Source organism: Nannobrachium achirus (assembly GCF_963921795.1).
Source record: "Nannobrachium achirus genome assembly, chromosome: 18".
In the NCBI taxonomy this organism is placed as follows: Eukaryota; Metazoa; Chordata; class Actinopteri; order Myctophiformes; family Myctophidae; genus Nannobrachium; species Nannobrachium achirus.
Genome location: NC_137825.1, coordinates 41958863 through 41975743, shown reverse-complemented (window position 1 = coordinate 41975743; position 16881 = coordinate 41958863). Strand labels below are relative to the sequence as shown.

The window sequence follows — 16881 nt, the reverse complement described above, 5'->3', positions numbered from 1 at the left end:
GTGTGTGTTCTACTGTTCTGTTCTGTTCTTAAACCCCCAAAATGACCGATTACTCAACCCATGGAGACTTGAAGTGAACTATCTCTTTAATCAAGCAATCAATCAAACCTTTATTTGTTTATTTACTCGGTTATTTTCTTAAGTCTCTTTTCTTTCTTTGGTACTAACTCGTGTGTATGTGTAGGCGTGTTTGTATTGTACATGTATTGGTATGTACTGTATGTACTTATGTGATTGAAATTAACATTTAAAATGAAATAAGCACAAGTCATACATGAGATGAAACTCTCAAGTGAAAAAAGCCAGGCTAAGAAGGTTTTTTTTTAAAGATATGAACAGTTCCTGCCACTTACCACATTCTTTGGACCGTGTATCCAATAAGTTTCAAGCTTATTTTGCCATTTACATTAAAATTTTCATTACAATGCATTGGAATTCCTGTTCACAAGCCACATGGAAGCAACAAAAAACAACATATACACAAGTGCATTCTTTAAAAAAAAAATCTTATTACCACTCCATTATAGAAGATGTCAATGACCACATTGTTTTTCCTGTCAGTTCTCAGCGACTGGCCACATGCACTTTGATCTTTTTGCGTTCATTTTTCTGCATTGTCTGTTATATTGTGTTGGATGTTGCCCTGGTGTCTGGTTTCACCATTCCATTGACTTTCAGGGACTTTTCATGAGTCTGTGTGTAATGATATTCACTTTCACTTCCATTTTGTTTTCAGTGAGATCAGTGGAGGACATGCCTGCATTCCCTGCTCAGTCTGAGCCAGCAGGACCCGTGGGAAACCGCGAGAGCAGCCGTTCGCAGCTACAGTTCAAGTACATGACTATTCATTCAGTATTCAATGTTTCCTCATATTGTATTCTTTGTATTCATATATTTATGGAAATTTCCATTCTTTTTTTGTATGCATATTTCTATACACTGCCAGCAAAACGCAACACAGGCTTATTAAATGGGCTGTAGTACGCTGTACACATATTGTTTGACTGAATTGAAATGCATCCTGTCCTGCAGTGCAACTGATATGGTGTCAATTGTCTTCCCCTTTTTACTGCAGTACCGTGTGTTACTTATATGAAATAGCTCGCCAAGTGTTTTTGCAGATTTCCAGTCAGAATAATATCATGAAAGTATTGCTAGAGTTGTGGGTGGCGGGCACCCCTCACCTTGATCGTTTGATGCTAGGTGGTCATAAAACTCAGTATTAAGTGTCAATATCTTTCTTGTCTTTATGTTCTGATCAAACACATTTAATATTAATTGACGTTTTTATACTCATGGGAAATAATCTTGAAAGGAATGTAGTTGTATTCTTGCAAATAGTTACCGTGACAGATCTGCAGTCTCCAGTCTTTCCAAATCTTATTGCCTTGTCGTGACTTAAAACTCTGACTTTTGGGGGTGCTTACAAATATTTTCAAAACCTTCTAGTGTAGGTTATAGGTAGAGAGGGTGTAGGGTTGTTTGGTAGGCATTATAATAATATGTGAGTGAAGATATAGGCTAGTTATTCATGTCTTTGTGACCGTAGCAGTCATGGGTGAGTATAACTGGGCTTTGTGTTATAGCCTCAACATAAAAACATAAAAACAGATTGTATTAAACAGCGTTGATTTCATTACATTTCAGAAGGAGGATAGTCCCTTTTGACTTTCAGACATTGAGGCACCTCATCTTTTGCTGCCCAAATCTGTCCATTATTTGAAGGTTGGGATGTCATTGTGACCTGTTGTCCCCCTGTTTTCCAGCATGGAGGCCAGTCCGCCTGCCCAGGCTGGTCCTCTCTCCAGTGTCCTGCCAACTCCTGGCCTGCCCGAGTCCATGACCGTGGGTGAGTGTCTCGCTTGTCCTTCACAGTCTCTCGTTTTGTCATTCAGTAGCTGTTCTAGGCTTTTGCAGAGTTTGAGTCCTCATAGTTCTGAGTAGAGATGGGACGATGACAGTTATTATCGTTTATCGTGATAAAAAATCGTGAATCACCATAATCGTATCGTGGAGCTTACATTGTGGAGATTTACATTCATTGTGAAATTATCCTCCGTAATGCACTGGGATCAATTCACCTTTTATTAATTGGTAAAACAGAACTGGAAATACTTACGTACTTGTCTTTTTTCCACTCTCTACCAAATCTCTCACAACGCGTTGCCTTGCAACACGTGAGCTAATAGATCTGCTATTTTTGGCAAATGTTCTGCCCCAGGATAAAGGATGTAGGGGATATTTTGAATATTGCGATAAATATGGTAAATTGCATTATTTTAGGTCACATTAATCGTGACTTGAAATGTTCATATCGTCCCATCCCTAGTTCTGAGTAAGCAAGTTAGCCATTGAGGCAGTTAATCCTTGGCCTGGGGTCGGGGGACTAAACGGTGTATTCAAATACCCAATGACAGTGACCGAGACCTACACGTGCTCACCTGCTTTGCGTTCCACCAGAAATTGGTCTTACCTACTGTATGCCGTGTCACTCTTTGCTTACTTGTTGTCTCACTCTTGAAACAAAATATGTACAACTGAAGGGAGTACAGTTTTCATGTATCGAGTTTACTCAATACAGACAGTTCAGGGATATACACAATGGTTAGTAGTCTTTAAGGTGGTTGTGTTCCATTTGATATCCTTCTCCTATCACAGCAGCTCACGAATCTCGCTGCTGTGTTTGCACATTGTTGTACTTCACCCAACAGATTCCTTCAGCAGACAATCAATATTTAATAGGTCTTACTATTGGCACGTTTTCTCCTCTAAATTCTTAGCCTTTAATTGGTGAGCCAGGTCAGCAATGCAGAGTGAGAAAGTCATCATATGACACACGTTTGTATAGTTTTTGAACACCTATTTCCAGTACAGCTATCAGCCATCTTATCAATTGTGCTTAAGCTGTGCCCGCTTGGATTCTGGTTGTCTAATATTGTAAGAATGAGGTACGGACTGGGGAGAAGGATGAGGACTAGGTTTCGTTATTCTTGATTTATTCTTGCTTGTGTGCATTATGTCACACCTAGCAGATCTCAGAAGTCTACAAATATATGTGCGTGATACAGTCGCACAACTGAGTATAAATCAAGCCTTAGTTGTTGAACAAGACAATGCAGTACCAAATGAGACCACCAGGTGCCAGTCTTGTCTCAGTATCGGTGTATTACTTTAGAAGTACCCTGAACTGTACAAATCAAAGGACTTCTTCACTGAGAGTGAAGTCAGATGGAGCGAACGGCCGCTATTTACATCACATCTGAGATGCCTGATTAGCAAATAGATTTGAGATTCAACGTGCTTGACAAGCACTTGAAGGCAGCGTTGCTGTTTCAAGCAGCCGTGCGGACAGGCAGACTACCAGGTCTCTCTCTCTCTCTCTCTCTCTCCCTCACACACACACACACGCACGCACACACACACACACACACACACACACACACACACACACACACACACACACACACACACACACACACACACACACACACGGACACACACACATGCACGCATGCACACACACACACAGTCTGCTTTCGGAGTAATGTAGAGAGTGGGCATTTGATGTACTCTGTGCCCTAGGGCTAATCAGAGCTTAGACCTTCTGAGCCTCGAGGTGATGTGATGTGAAGTGACTCCTCAACCTCTGTGTTTGTGTGTGTGTGTGAGAGAGAGAGAGAGAGAGAGTCAGAGGCAGAAGAAGTGAGAGGAGCTGCTTCATAGAAAGGGATGGAGTTGTTGTCCAATCTATTACCCCTTACAAACAGGAGGTCACACTGGGGACCTGATGGACTGAGTGGACTGAGGTGTGTGTGTGTGTGTGCGTGTGCGTGTGTGTGTGTGTGTGTGTGTGTGCGTGTGTGCGTGTGCATGTGCATGTGCGTGCATGCGCATGTGTGCGTGCATGTGTTTGTGTCCGCATGTACGTGAGTATGTGAGTGGTGGTTGGGTTGTTTGTACCAGGTTGGAGGTTTGTGTGTATAGAAAAGCGCAAAGTCTTATTTGTTTACAGAACATGTTAGAACCAAAACTTTGACTCGACACCCACCAGGAGAAATCGACAAATCTTGTTCTTTTTTTTTAAAATACTTCTGCTTAGTAATTATTATTGCTGCATGTGGGCATCTACAGAATGCTAACTGTACAGTATGTCGATTCTCCCTCTTTCCAACTAGCAGTGTGCTCCTCATTCAGTTTTTCAACATGACCATCGGCAATTCTAAACATTAACGCGTGCTCACTGTATTTTGATGATATTTTCTGCATAGTACTGTGTTTTATTTATTTGTTTATTTGTCATTTAATGTTGTATGAGTTAAAAAAGGACCCCAATTGAAACAAGCCCAAAATATTTCTTGTGGTGGTGATCCTTTTCTTGTATGAGGTGATCTAGGATTCCCCTACAGGGATCGCCTATAACATACTGTAACATACCCAGTGGGATAGCGCCCTCAGTGATGTCAGACTTCGGTGGTCTACCTAGTACAGTGCTTCCCAAACATACAACTCAACGCATTGCTTCACATTTGTGTTGAAATTTATGGAATTTCTTAGATTTGTCTTTGATTTCTTCATGAAATTACTGAAAAAAGAATTAAATTATTTTAATTAATGAAAAAAAAAAAAAAGCTTTTTTGGAAATGTTTATTGAAAATATTTTAAATAATAATAATTAAAAAACAAAATGTAGGAAACCAAAAACAAAGGGACCCATAAAAATCTGTCTCCGACCCAACAGTGTCCTAGCACACATGAAAAAGTAAGAGTGTGGGAACGGGCCAGGCGACTTGGGGTAAGCCCCCCACCCACGCCACACGCCGCACTAGTAGAGAGGGAAAAGCGTGAGCGCGCACGCTGTTCCTAAATCATTTCCATCAAGGCTTGACAGGCTGTGAGCTTGTGGCATCCATTAATTGAAGTGTATGGGGTCTGTAATTCACTAGGCCTGGCACCACCATTACATGAGCTAGTTCAGGACTAATGCATCTATTAATGGAACCGTTGCACACACGCACGCCCGCACACACTCACACACGCACACAGTTTATGTGAATGCATTGTCATATGACACTTGTCACTCTCACAAATCAAACACCAGTAGGACGGTACAATTTATGCGCACACATACTCGCATGTTTGTAAAAAGGCTGATTGATTTATTTATGAATACTCCATTAGTGAAAAATATAAACAGTATTGAAGGTACAGGAAAACACTTAGGCTAAAAGGATAACGGGAACATGTTTCCATTGTGGTCCTCCAGACACATGTTTGAAGTGTCACAAGTACAGTATGAGTGTAGGGGTGGGACGATAATCGCTATTATCGTTTATCGTGATAAAAAAACACTCACGATAATCGTATTTATTTTGACCATGAAATTGTCCTCCGTCATGCACTGGGATCAATTCACCTTTTTTGGCCGAGCTAGCATGTCCGGTAGCATTTCAACCCTCTATAATCGCTCAAACGGACCTGGAAATAACGTACTTGATACAGTCTTTCATTTTTCACTCTCTACCAAATCTCTTTGCCAAAAAATAGCCGATCTGCAATGTTTTAGATTGCTTGTAGATCTGTTATTTTATTAGAATAATGGATATTTGGGGATATTTTGATTATCGCGATAATATCGCAAATCGCAATTTCTTTGGTCACAAAAATCGTGACCCAAACACAATTGGCTCTATGCACAGCGGCCATATTGCAAAGAAATTTGGCCTTCTTTCTTACTTCCGTCTTTCTGGGACCCAAACTAGTGAAACTCGTGGATAGTCAGAAGAAATCTCAGATAAAAGGCCTTCTATAAGGAGGTTAGAGGCATTTTGGGGTAAAAGTGGGGAACCAGGCCATAAATCAAGGGTGCGGAATCAGAAAAACATGGTTCAGAAGCAACAAAAAACAAAACAGAGCTATTTCTTCAATAGCTCTGTAACAAGGCAAGCTAAAGAGTCTATATCTTTGTTCTGAGTGTCAGACAATGTTTTAATGGAATAAAAGTTCTAAGCCTGCTCCTAAATATGAAAATTGGTGGCGACCATTACAGAAAACTGTTTAGTACTCAAAGGAGTCCACACACAGCACACACCTTATTACTTGTGCCAACAGAGTGCGCTAGTAGGGTGATGAGTGCTGTCTGTATGTGGCACCAATTAGCCAATGAGGGAGCAGGGCCTTTGAACTCAACCTGTCTGTATGTGGCACCAATTAGCCAATGAGGGAGCAGCGTTGTTACCAATTAGCAAATGCAGACAGCACTCATCAACCTACTTGTGCGCTCTGCTGGCACAAAAGTTGGCCAGGTTTGGCTACGAGTGCCCGAGACGCACGTTGGCACCTCCGCAGAGTGCAGTATAGTTTTTTGAGCGGTGCTACCGCTCCTACATCTGGCTTTGTCTTTACGTATGTCCTGCAAAGCTTGGCCAAGCTTCGCTTAATGAAATGAAATCATAAAAAAACACTGTCTGGCTGCACAAAACAGGCAGCCGTGAACAACCTGCATTTAACAGCCTACAGCCATATTTCGGTGTTTTTTCCCCCAATGCATCTATTAATGGAACCGTTGTCCTCACAGACCATATGCGCTCTGGTGGACGCAAGTGTGTACAATCAGAACAGCAGACCTTAGTCTGGGAAGATTGTGACCACACTCCTTCCTGGGGTGGCGGTTCATCAGCAAATCTGCATCATACATGGACTGTGATAGGGACAAGTTTTAGGTTCCTATAGGCCATTTTGTTTTTCATCTTTTTTTCAAAGGTTTTCCGATAGAAATTAAAACAATTTCAAGTAGTATATATATATATATATATATATATATATATACACACAGTATATATATATATATATATATATATATATATATATATATATATATATATATATATATATACATACTTGAAATTGTTTTAATTTCTATGTGTGTGTGTGTGTATATATATATATATATATATATATATATATACACACACATATAGACCTACATACTTGAAATTGTTTTAATTTCTGTTAATTTTATCGGAAAACCTTTGAAAAAAAGATGAAAAACTAAATGGCCTATAGGAAACGGGTCATCTCCTTGCGATGTCGCGACCCATAAAAATTGTCCCGCGACCCACATATGGGTCCTGAGTCCCTGACCCACTGTTTGAGAAACGGTGGTCTCAGGCCAAACGATAGGGGTCAGCAGTGACAAGGAGGACTACGTGGAGGAATTTAACTAATGACTAAAATGGTAGAGGAATGGGGAAAAAGTATAATATATAAGTATAATAAGCAGAACCTCTTACACACATCCCGCGGATCAGCATGAGTGTATGTGTGTGGTAGGAAGGAGGTGTCTGCTCACTCCAGTCCCTAATGGCTCGTTGGCTGCCTCCCGCTGGGAATGTGTGGACGCATCAAAGGTCACGCTTACTTCTGCGTGGTCGCCTCAAAGGTCACGTTTATTCCTGGCCTGCTGATGTGGAAAGTGGCACCGCTAAGATAATGGACTCCTTCCCTCTCTCTGCTGCTTATGCCTCCACCAGGGCAACTCCGCTTCAATCTCCTCTGCTCTTCATCATCCAACTGCTCCTCCTCCTCTTCTTGCTTTTTCTCCGTCCGTTGCCTCCCTCCGAGCAGGCACTTAGAGAGCTCAGTGCTGGAGCAAGCCCTGCTCCAGTCACCCAGATCATGCATTTGTTATGAGTGTTGCACTGCACTGTACTGTGTGTGTGTGTGTGTGTGTGTGTGTGTGTGTGTGTGTGTGTGTGTGTGTGTGTGTGTGTGTGTGTGTGTGTGTGTGTGTGTGTGTGTGTGTGTGTGTGTGTGTGTGTGTGTGTGTGTGTGTGTGTGTGTGTGTGTGTGTGTGTGTGTGTGCGTGCGTGTGTGTGCGTATGCGAGCGAGCGAGGGTGTGCATGTGTGTGTGAATCAAGGTGAGTGTAGGTGAGTGAGCGAATGACTAAGTACTTGAGTCAGGGTTACACTTACATGTTTTTGTTATGAGAGTTGTGCTCCAGGGGTGTGTGTGTGTGTGTGTGTGTGTGTGTGTGTGTGTGTGTGTGTGTGTGTGTGTGTGTGTGTGTGTGTGTGTGTGTGTGTGTGTGTGTGTGTGTGTGTGTGTGTGTGTGTGTGTGTGTGTGTGTGTGTGTGTGTGTGTGTGTGTGTGTGCGTGCGTGCGCATGAGTGACATGAGTCAGAGACTACGTTGACAGCACACCTGTTATAAGGCTGCTACTGACGTGGGTGGGTGACTGCAAGAGATTGTGTGTGTGGGTGTGTGTGTGTGTGTGTGTGTGGGTGAGAGTGAGGGAGCACGACATGCATGCGCGAATGAGTGAGAGTGGATTTGTGTGTTAGTAAGTTAATGTGTAAGAATAGTGGACAGAGGGCCCTGACACCGTACATTTCTTATAAGTATAGAGGCATTACTGCGGCGTATGCATTTTGCATGCGTTTAAGTGAATGTGTGCGAGTGTGCAACTGAATACCTGATTCAGGTGGTACAACTCTTGTGTCTTTTGTGAGGGAGTGTGTGCACTGTTGGGAAAGTTGGATCGCAGCTACTGTATATCTCAAGGTTGTAGTTTTTGGATTCCATGGTAAGAAAAGCCGCTCTGTACTGCCAATCTGAAACGCAGTAACCTCCTACAGTATATGACCAGTTGCCATGGCGATTAGATGAGACATTCACCCATTAAACGCATTATTACGCATTATTACTTGAACCATAAAAATAGCAGATATACAAGCTCGCAGAGCGGCACCGAGTGCCGCGCTGCGAGCTTGTAGATCTGCTATTTTTGAAAAATCTTGTCAGTTTCTCTTTGAATATTTTTTACCCGATTCTATAAATGTCTTGGAAAACACATGTTTCGATGTCAGTGGTTCTCAAACCTTTTCGTGTCAAGGACCCCCAAAATTACATGTATTTGGCCGCGGACCCCCATCTCAAAATATTTAGTTCCAGCCTCCAGGGACTCCCAGAAGCCAAACTTGAGTTGCAAATCTTTGCTTTAAAAATACATACAGTATATTCAAAGATTTTCACACATTTTATTTACTTCATGCAGATCTACATGCTCGCAGCCGCGCTGTGAGCTTGTAGATCTGCTATTTTTCAACAGCTAAAGTATAAAATTATTCCAGATCTTAACGGGTTAACCACCACAGTCCTCCTCGCGTCACCCCCTGACAATTCAGGGTTTGGAAATTACCACTAGACACTAGCCTGACACCCAGTGTGAATTTTCATTTAGTTTAGCTCCATTTTTATTCCAACCCTAATCCTCGGATTGCAGCAAAGATTTCTTTTAATGGCCGTCGCTAGTGATTCAGGGGCTGGGGTCAAGCTAACTAGATGTGCTTAATGTTGTTAAATGTTCCAAATTCTGACGCCGTTAGGAAGGTCTCCTGTGCTTTAAATGGAGCTCGGGTCATCCGTGCCACATCAAGTTGTTTTAATGAGTAGTCGGGCGATAGGATGCGGGAGACTGCAAAGTGAGACAGCGTAAGAGGAAAGCTCTTAAGCGGGATGTCTTAATCACTACAACATTGGTGAGCACTTCTAGAGGTTGCAAGGTACCACGGCCAGGACAACAAAAGAAAAAACTAAAACATCTGCTGTCGTGGCGGCAATCCAGATTTGAATAAAACATTTGGACGTTGTTTGCTAATTTAAAGGAGTACTTCAGTCACACAAAACACTTTTTTCCCCTTTCATTTACTCACCCCGAGATGGCTTGAATATAAGGAGAATTTTCGTTTGTATGACATTCCTTGTATAACAAGTAAATAGGCATACAACATACAGCAAAACAATATCAAAAATGTGTTTACAGTATAACCAAAACAATTGCTTGCACTAATTTTAATCATGTAATATGCAAGGTTTTGGCAGCTGCATACCCCTGCCATACCCAATTAACGTCCCTGTTTTGGAGAAAGAATAAATGGACTGCATTTTATATAGCGCTTTTCTCCAAAGCGCTTAACAATGTACTTCACATTCACACACACACACACATTCACACCAACCTGCTCATCGGGAGCAGTCAGGGGTTCAGTATCTTGCTCAAGGACACTCATTTGTGTTTTTTTGTACACTCTTGTCCACCACAAGCCAGCATGGCGATGACCACTGGCATGGAGATAAGGAGATAACTGGTTTAATGAAAAAAGGTTATTGTTGACACCTTTGTTGTCTTCATTTCTCCTTCACTGGCTAGCACAAAAGCAGAGAGCTCGCAACACAGGTTTGATTGATTGATTGAAGACTTTATTAGAAGTTTGCTTAGAAAAGGGTACAGTTTCATGACGGTACAGTTCACTGGTACAAGGTCAACCTAGAAAATCTGCCTCTGGTGTTGTAACAAAAGGTCATGTGTAGACACGGTCCCCGCGGACAAAAACAAAAGTTAAAATTGGATTAGCTGAATCGGTGAATACCAAAAATGTCAAGTCACATTTATTTATATTGCCCATTTCATACAACAAGTGTGGACATGAATTGCTTACGTGTGAATTAGGATTCAGGTAGCACAGAAGGCTGGAGTCATCAGGATTCTGATGATCAGCTTAAAGATAAACATGACTTGTAATGATGATACGGCAAAACAGCCAGCGCTATGAAAGACCTGATGCCAGTGATAAGCAGCTTTCTACATGTTTTGATGCTTTGATCTGTTCTTTCTTTTTTTTCTCTCCCTTCCACGAAGGAGAGCAGGCAGTTCACTCCCCTGAGTATTACAATTCTCTCAGACAGACAGTAGGAAAGCTGAGAGGGAAACGCAGTGGTTTTGTGTGTATCTTGAAGAAATGTAAATGTGCTACTTTGGTTTTTATCAAGTGTAGGTTTGGTGCATTGGATAATGTATCAGTAATATCCATTTGTCCAGGTATCACTTGTGCGGGTGTGTTTATGTATTGCATTGTGCGTTCAGATATCATTGTATTAATTGTAAAGCATTGGATTGTGTGTGTTCATCCATCATTGTAATGTACTGGAGTATGAGTGCCCAGGTATCTTATATCAGTGGTTCTCAACCTTTTCAGGCTGCGACTCCCAAAATAATCATATTTTAACTGGGGACCTCCCCCCCACCACCCTACGAGCACTAAGAGTTGAGGCATTACATTTTGTATAACACGGTTCTATTGTGTAAATAGCAGATCTACATCCTCACAGGCGTTGTGAGCATGTAAATCGGCTATTTTCACAATTTCAACCTCTAATATTTGACGCTTTGACCAATGTTTGAGCAAAGGTAGGCCTACTAAAAAGGTTTTTAAAGTCCTTATTGTCACTTTAGAAATGTGCAGAATAGATACCCTCTATCTATACACTTTGTTTACAATGTTTCACATTAAGCTAATCATCTGGGGAACCCCTAAAATCATTTGGGGACCCCCTTGAGGGTCCTGACCCACAGGTTGAGAACCACTGTCTTATATGAGTGTTTCTCCTCTCTCTAGTGGAGCTGCGTCAGGCCATCGTAGCCATGATGAACAGGAAGGACGAACTGGACGAACAGAACACGTATGTTGGGCTCTGATCTCCTTGTGCACTCTTATAGCTGTAGCTGAAATTCAGAACTTATTTGAACCCATTAAGACCTCGAATTATTTTATACTTTAGCTTTTGAAAAATAGCATATATACCTGTATGTGCCTGTAGATCTGCTATTTTTGAAAAATCTTGAAAATGTGTGCAAATCTTATATCATTTTCAAAGCAAACCTTTTAGCAATCTTCGCTACTGGGGGTCCCTGGGACAACATATTTTGAGATGGGGGTCCGTGGCCAAATACCTATAGTATAATTTTGACATGAAAAAGTTTGAGAACCATGATGATGGAAACAAGTTTCAAAAAACCTTTAGAAGACATGTATTGATTTGGGTCAATATATTGACTTGCACAATTATTATTATTTTTCTTCAAAAATAGCAGATCTACAAGCTCGCAGAAAATATTTGCTATTTCTCACTAGTTTTTTTGGTTATCAATTATTTTTATTTTCCATTACATGAAATTAGAGACATACATATGAATAGCACAAGAAAAAGTAAAACATTAATCAAAAGAAAAATGCAATTAACAGACAAACAACACAAACAATAGCAAAACAAGAAAAGGAAAAGAAAACCCACCCACCCCCTTTCCCCGGACCAACACGGAATGTACAATAGTGCATGCCTGTGCTAGGCTGTTACCACTATATAGTGATTTCTTGAATCATAGCCTTAAGCTTATCTGCAATGTCCGACCACATATTAATGTTTTCTTCTTTTGCTCCGTGTAACCTTGCTATCGACTGCTCTAAATATACTATATCTAGAAAGGTCAAGGCCCACTGGCGAAACGTTAACGTATGAGGAGGTTTCCACCGCGTAGCTACCATCTTCTTCGCCGCCGTTAATCCAGCAAAGAAGATGCGCTTGCGTATATTGTTTAGTTGCAACTGTGAGACGTCATTTAATAAAAATAAAGAAGGAGAAGATATGATATTAATACTAAAAATAGTTGAAAGTTTGGAGGCAACCATATTCCAGAATGACGACACATTTGGGCATTCCCAAACCATGTGAAGGAAGGTACCAATACTATTTGAGACGCAGAGAGTGCAGTTGGGATTATTCAAAATCCTCATAGCACATAGTCTGCGGGGAGTTAAATAAGTCCGATGGACAAAATTTAAATGAATTTGTTGATGGTCTGGATTTCTAGAAGATAGCCTAATGTTAGACCATACTGTGTCCCAACAAAAGTCAGGGTCCAAATTTGGTACATCATTCCTCCAAACAGTATCAACAGATAGGGGCCCATAACTACAGTCTAATAAAAAACCATAGAGGGTGGAAACCAAACCTCTTGTTCTGTTACCATCACAGATAAACTCATGGAAGGGGTGCAATCTAAGGGGAGCTTGCCATGGGACCCCGTAGGTCCTCATGGACGTTCTCAGTTGGAAGTAGAAAAAAAGGGTATTTCCAGGCAGATTGAAGATGTCACACAAATCTCGAAAAGGTCGTAAACCATTTCTATCAAATAAGTCCCCTAATGTACGAATCCCCTTAGCCCTCCACCTTGGAAAGCGAATGGGGCGATCCTCGATTAAAAGTCTTTGATTATTGAACACTGGGGAAAATAAGTTCCATTTACAATCAATCTTACACATCTTTTCAGCTGCCCTCCATACTGCCACTAAATGAGAAATGATAGGTCCAAAGCGAACTTTGCATTGATGTGTAGTTATGTTTGAATAGATAAGATCTCTCAATTCAACAGGCTGCACTAAACTCTCCTCAAGCTCTCTCCAAGAAACCTTATTTGCTGGGTTAAACCAATTTAAAAGGGGGCGGAGCGTGAAGGCCCAATAATAAAATTTAAAGTTGGGCAATGAAAGGCCGCCATCATCTCTAGCACGTTGTAATAGAGAAAGTTTAAGACGAGGGCGTTTCCCTTTCCACACAAACTTAGATATCGAAGAGTGAAGCTTATTCCAGTATTGCGGTGGTGGTGGCAAAGGGAGCATAGAGCTTACAAAGTTAACCCTAGGAAGAACATTCATCTTTATGATTGAAACTCGAGCTTGGAGAGAGTTGGGCAAAGATGACCATCTATCTAAATCAAGACAAATCTTATTTAGAGTGTCACCATAGTTGTTCTTAACAATAGCCTGAAGAGAGGGGAAAATATCTATGCCAAGATATTTGAATTGGCTTACTACTGGGATTATGGGCGGCAGGATAGCAGATCTCATCTGATCATTTAGAGGTAGAAGGGCTGACTTCGTCCAATTAATTTTGTAGCCGGAAATGGAACTGAACTGATCAAAAATTTGAAGGACGTGAGTAATTGACTGTGGTGCATTCTCAATGAACAGTAGAATATCATCAGCATATAGGGAAATGCGATGCTGTGTGTTGTTAATCGAAACAGGAGTAATATCTGCAGACTGACGCACTGTCTGAGCCAAGGGTTCGAGTGAAAGTGCGAAAAGGAGAGGACTAAGGGGACAACCCTGCCTTGAAGATCTGCCAATCGTGAATAGCGGCGAACAGATCTTACCGGTTAGGACCATCGCTGACGGATTAGAATAAAGTACTTTAACAAAATGTATGAATGAAGCACCAAATCCCATTTTATCTAGTACAGCCCACAGGTAAGACCATTCCAGACGATCAAATGCTTTCAACGCATCGAGCGACAACACTGCGGCGGGGGTCCTCAGCTCCTTAGCCCTATCGATGATATGCAATAGTCGTCTAGCATTATCAGAGGCTAGTCTAGTTCCTATGAAACCTGTCTGATCACAGTGTACTAAGGTGGTCATAAAACCCTGCAAGCGACGCGCAAGCACCTTAGCAAAAACTTTTAGATCAGAATTCAAAAGTGAAAGCGGTCTATAGCTTGCGCAATCTGTGGGATCCTTGTTCTTCTTCAACAATAATGATATAATAGCTACATTCACATCCCTGGAGAAAGAGCCACTTTCAATTGCATATCGAAACATGTCTAGCATCAGCTGACCTAGATCTTCCCAAAAGATGGCATAAAGTTCAGGGGGTATCCCATCCAAACCAGGCGACTTGCCCCTACGCATTGCGAGCACAGCTTCCTGTAATTCCGCCAGATGGAGCGGTCTATCTAAGGCTTCCGCATCCGCCTCGCTAAGGGTTGGTAACTGTATGTTGGATAAAAAATCATTGCATACTGCATCATCGTGAATGACCTCGGAGGTGTAGAGCTCATCATAAAAAGCACGAAACGTGGCATTGACCTCTTTGGGTTCTGTAACCATGGCTCCCGTTGTTGATTTGACACTAACAATATCAGCAAAATGCTCATTGGATCTAAGACGTAAAGCCAGTAAGTGACTGGGTCTTGCACTATTAAAATAGTAGTTTTGCCTTGTGCGTTTCATTTGAAATTCTGAGCGGCGCTTGAGAATGGAGTTAATTTCTTTCTTAACTAGCTCTCTCTGGGTTGCTGTACTAACATCAAAGTTATTTTGGAGAGAATTATCCAAAGTAGAAAACCGAGATTCCAATTCCACCAGTTTGGCTGACCTTAATTTTCTCTGAGTGGACGCATAGAGGGTTGTATTACTCCTGATAAAGCCTTTAATTGCATCCCAAAGAATTCTGGGATCCTCAACTGAGCCTGTATTGATATTTATAAATTCGCGCAAACCAGTTTGAAACTGAGCTACAAATGCCGCATCGCGCAGCAGTGTGGTGTTAAACCGCCATCTAGGAGCTCTATCTATAACCTGTTTCAGTGAAGCAACACACAGCACCGCCTTGTGATCCGAGAGTGACATTGGGAGCAACTCTACCTTGGCAATTTTATGAAACAAGCTAACAGGGGCAAAAACGTAATCGATCCTAGAGAATGAAGCATGCCTACCCGACAGAAAAGAAAAATCTCTAACCGTTGGGTTCATTAAACGCCAGATGTCGAGTAAGCCAGTTGAGTTTGCCCAAGCACGTAGTTCTGCAGACGCTAGTGCTTGTTCTCTGCTTTCTACCCCAGTGGATCTATCTAGGTTATGTTGCCATGTTGCATTGAAGTCAGCACCAACAATGATTTTGAAATCAGTCAGTTCCAATAAGGTTTTAGTTAGTAATTTGTAAAACTCTTTGTCTAAAACATTTGGAGCATACACAGAGACTAGTGCTAGCATTTTACCCTCCAAGCGGATTTTAGCAACAGCTATCCTCCCGTCACTGTCAGACCAATCACCCAAAAAATCCAACCTAAGGTTACGTCTAGCCAATATGGCTACTCCCTTGGTCTTGGAAGAAGCAGCTGAAAAGGCTAAAACACGATAATGTTTATTAGCCAATCGGTTGGAATGCTCTTTTAAAAGATGAGACTCCTGTATAAATGCAAAGTCAATTGATTTAGATCGCAAAACCCCCAAAATGCTGGTTCGCTTATGCGGTATATTCGCTCCCCTTACATTGAAACTTAGAAATTTATATTCTGTCATAATTGTGGTTCAAACCATACGCACAGCAAGCACAGAAGAACATTTTAGAATTTCCTAGTTGGTCCCTCACAACAAACCTTCCCCACAGAAAAACAAAACAACCCCAAAAGGAACAGAAAGGAAAAAGCAACATCAAACGAACATAAAAAAACACATAACATTGAAGCTTGAGGGGGAAAACCCCATTAGCATCAGAGTGCACAAAAACAGTTCCCCACCCCATCAACCTATTAGTCAACCTTCATTTCACTCTGTCAGAGAGTGCAAACAAGTAACTGCCCAAAAGTAACCATACATTGCCCTCTGGTGATTATGTAAATATATAACAGATCACCAAAGTAAAAACAACAACAACAAAAAAGTGCCTTCTTGTGGCTGAATAGCTCTCAAACATTCCATCCGCTCAAATTATGATCAATCTCCCCACTTCATATCACTTAAATAAATGAGAATGGTATGTTAACATTTCTAGTAAAGAAGGGGGAGAGAAAAAAGAAAAGAATAAAGGGGAAAAAAAAAAATGAGGGGACTATAACAACTGTAATAATAATAATCAGTCCAGCATTAGGCCCACTTAGAATGTGATAAAGCCCTATAAGCCACGTTAATGCAAATAACCAAACACTTGTGACAGATAAGTGGAAATAAGGCTGTCACCACGACAAGGCACTAATATAATATTAATAATAAAAATAAATAAAAAGGAAATCAGTGTATATGATATAAAAAATATATGCACTTATATATGTAGTTAGAAATAGAAATTAAAAGCACATCCGGGGGGCCATATGCAGCAAAGCACACACAGTGTTAATGCATACTGCGCCACATACAGCCCCCCCCATGCATCCATGTATACAAACCACAATTACTAATTAGAAGGGGGAAAAAAAGAAAGAAAA

At 41.2% G+C, this 16881-nt stretch overlaps 1 protein-coding gene across 1 annotated transcript in view; it reads left to right on the top strand.

Moving 5' to 3' along the window:
* Positions 1-16881, top strand: part of snx29 (sorting nexin 29) — a 196896-nt gene that overhangs the window by 11001 nt on the left and 169014 nt on the right. The window contains exons 10-12 of the mRNA XM_080747936.1: positions 737-833; positions 1767-1849; positions 11456-11519. Of these exons, the coding sequence (XP_080604062.1) occupies positions 737-833; positions 1767-1849; positions 11456-11519 (244 nt within the window). The remainder of the gene's footprint in view (positions 1-736; positions 834-1766; positions 1850-11455; positions 11520-16881) is intronic.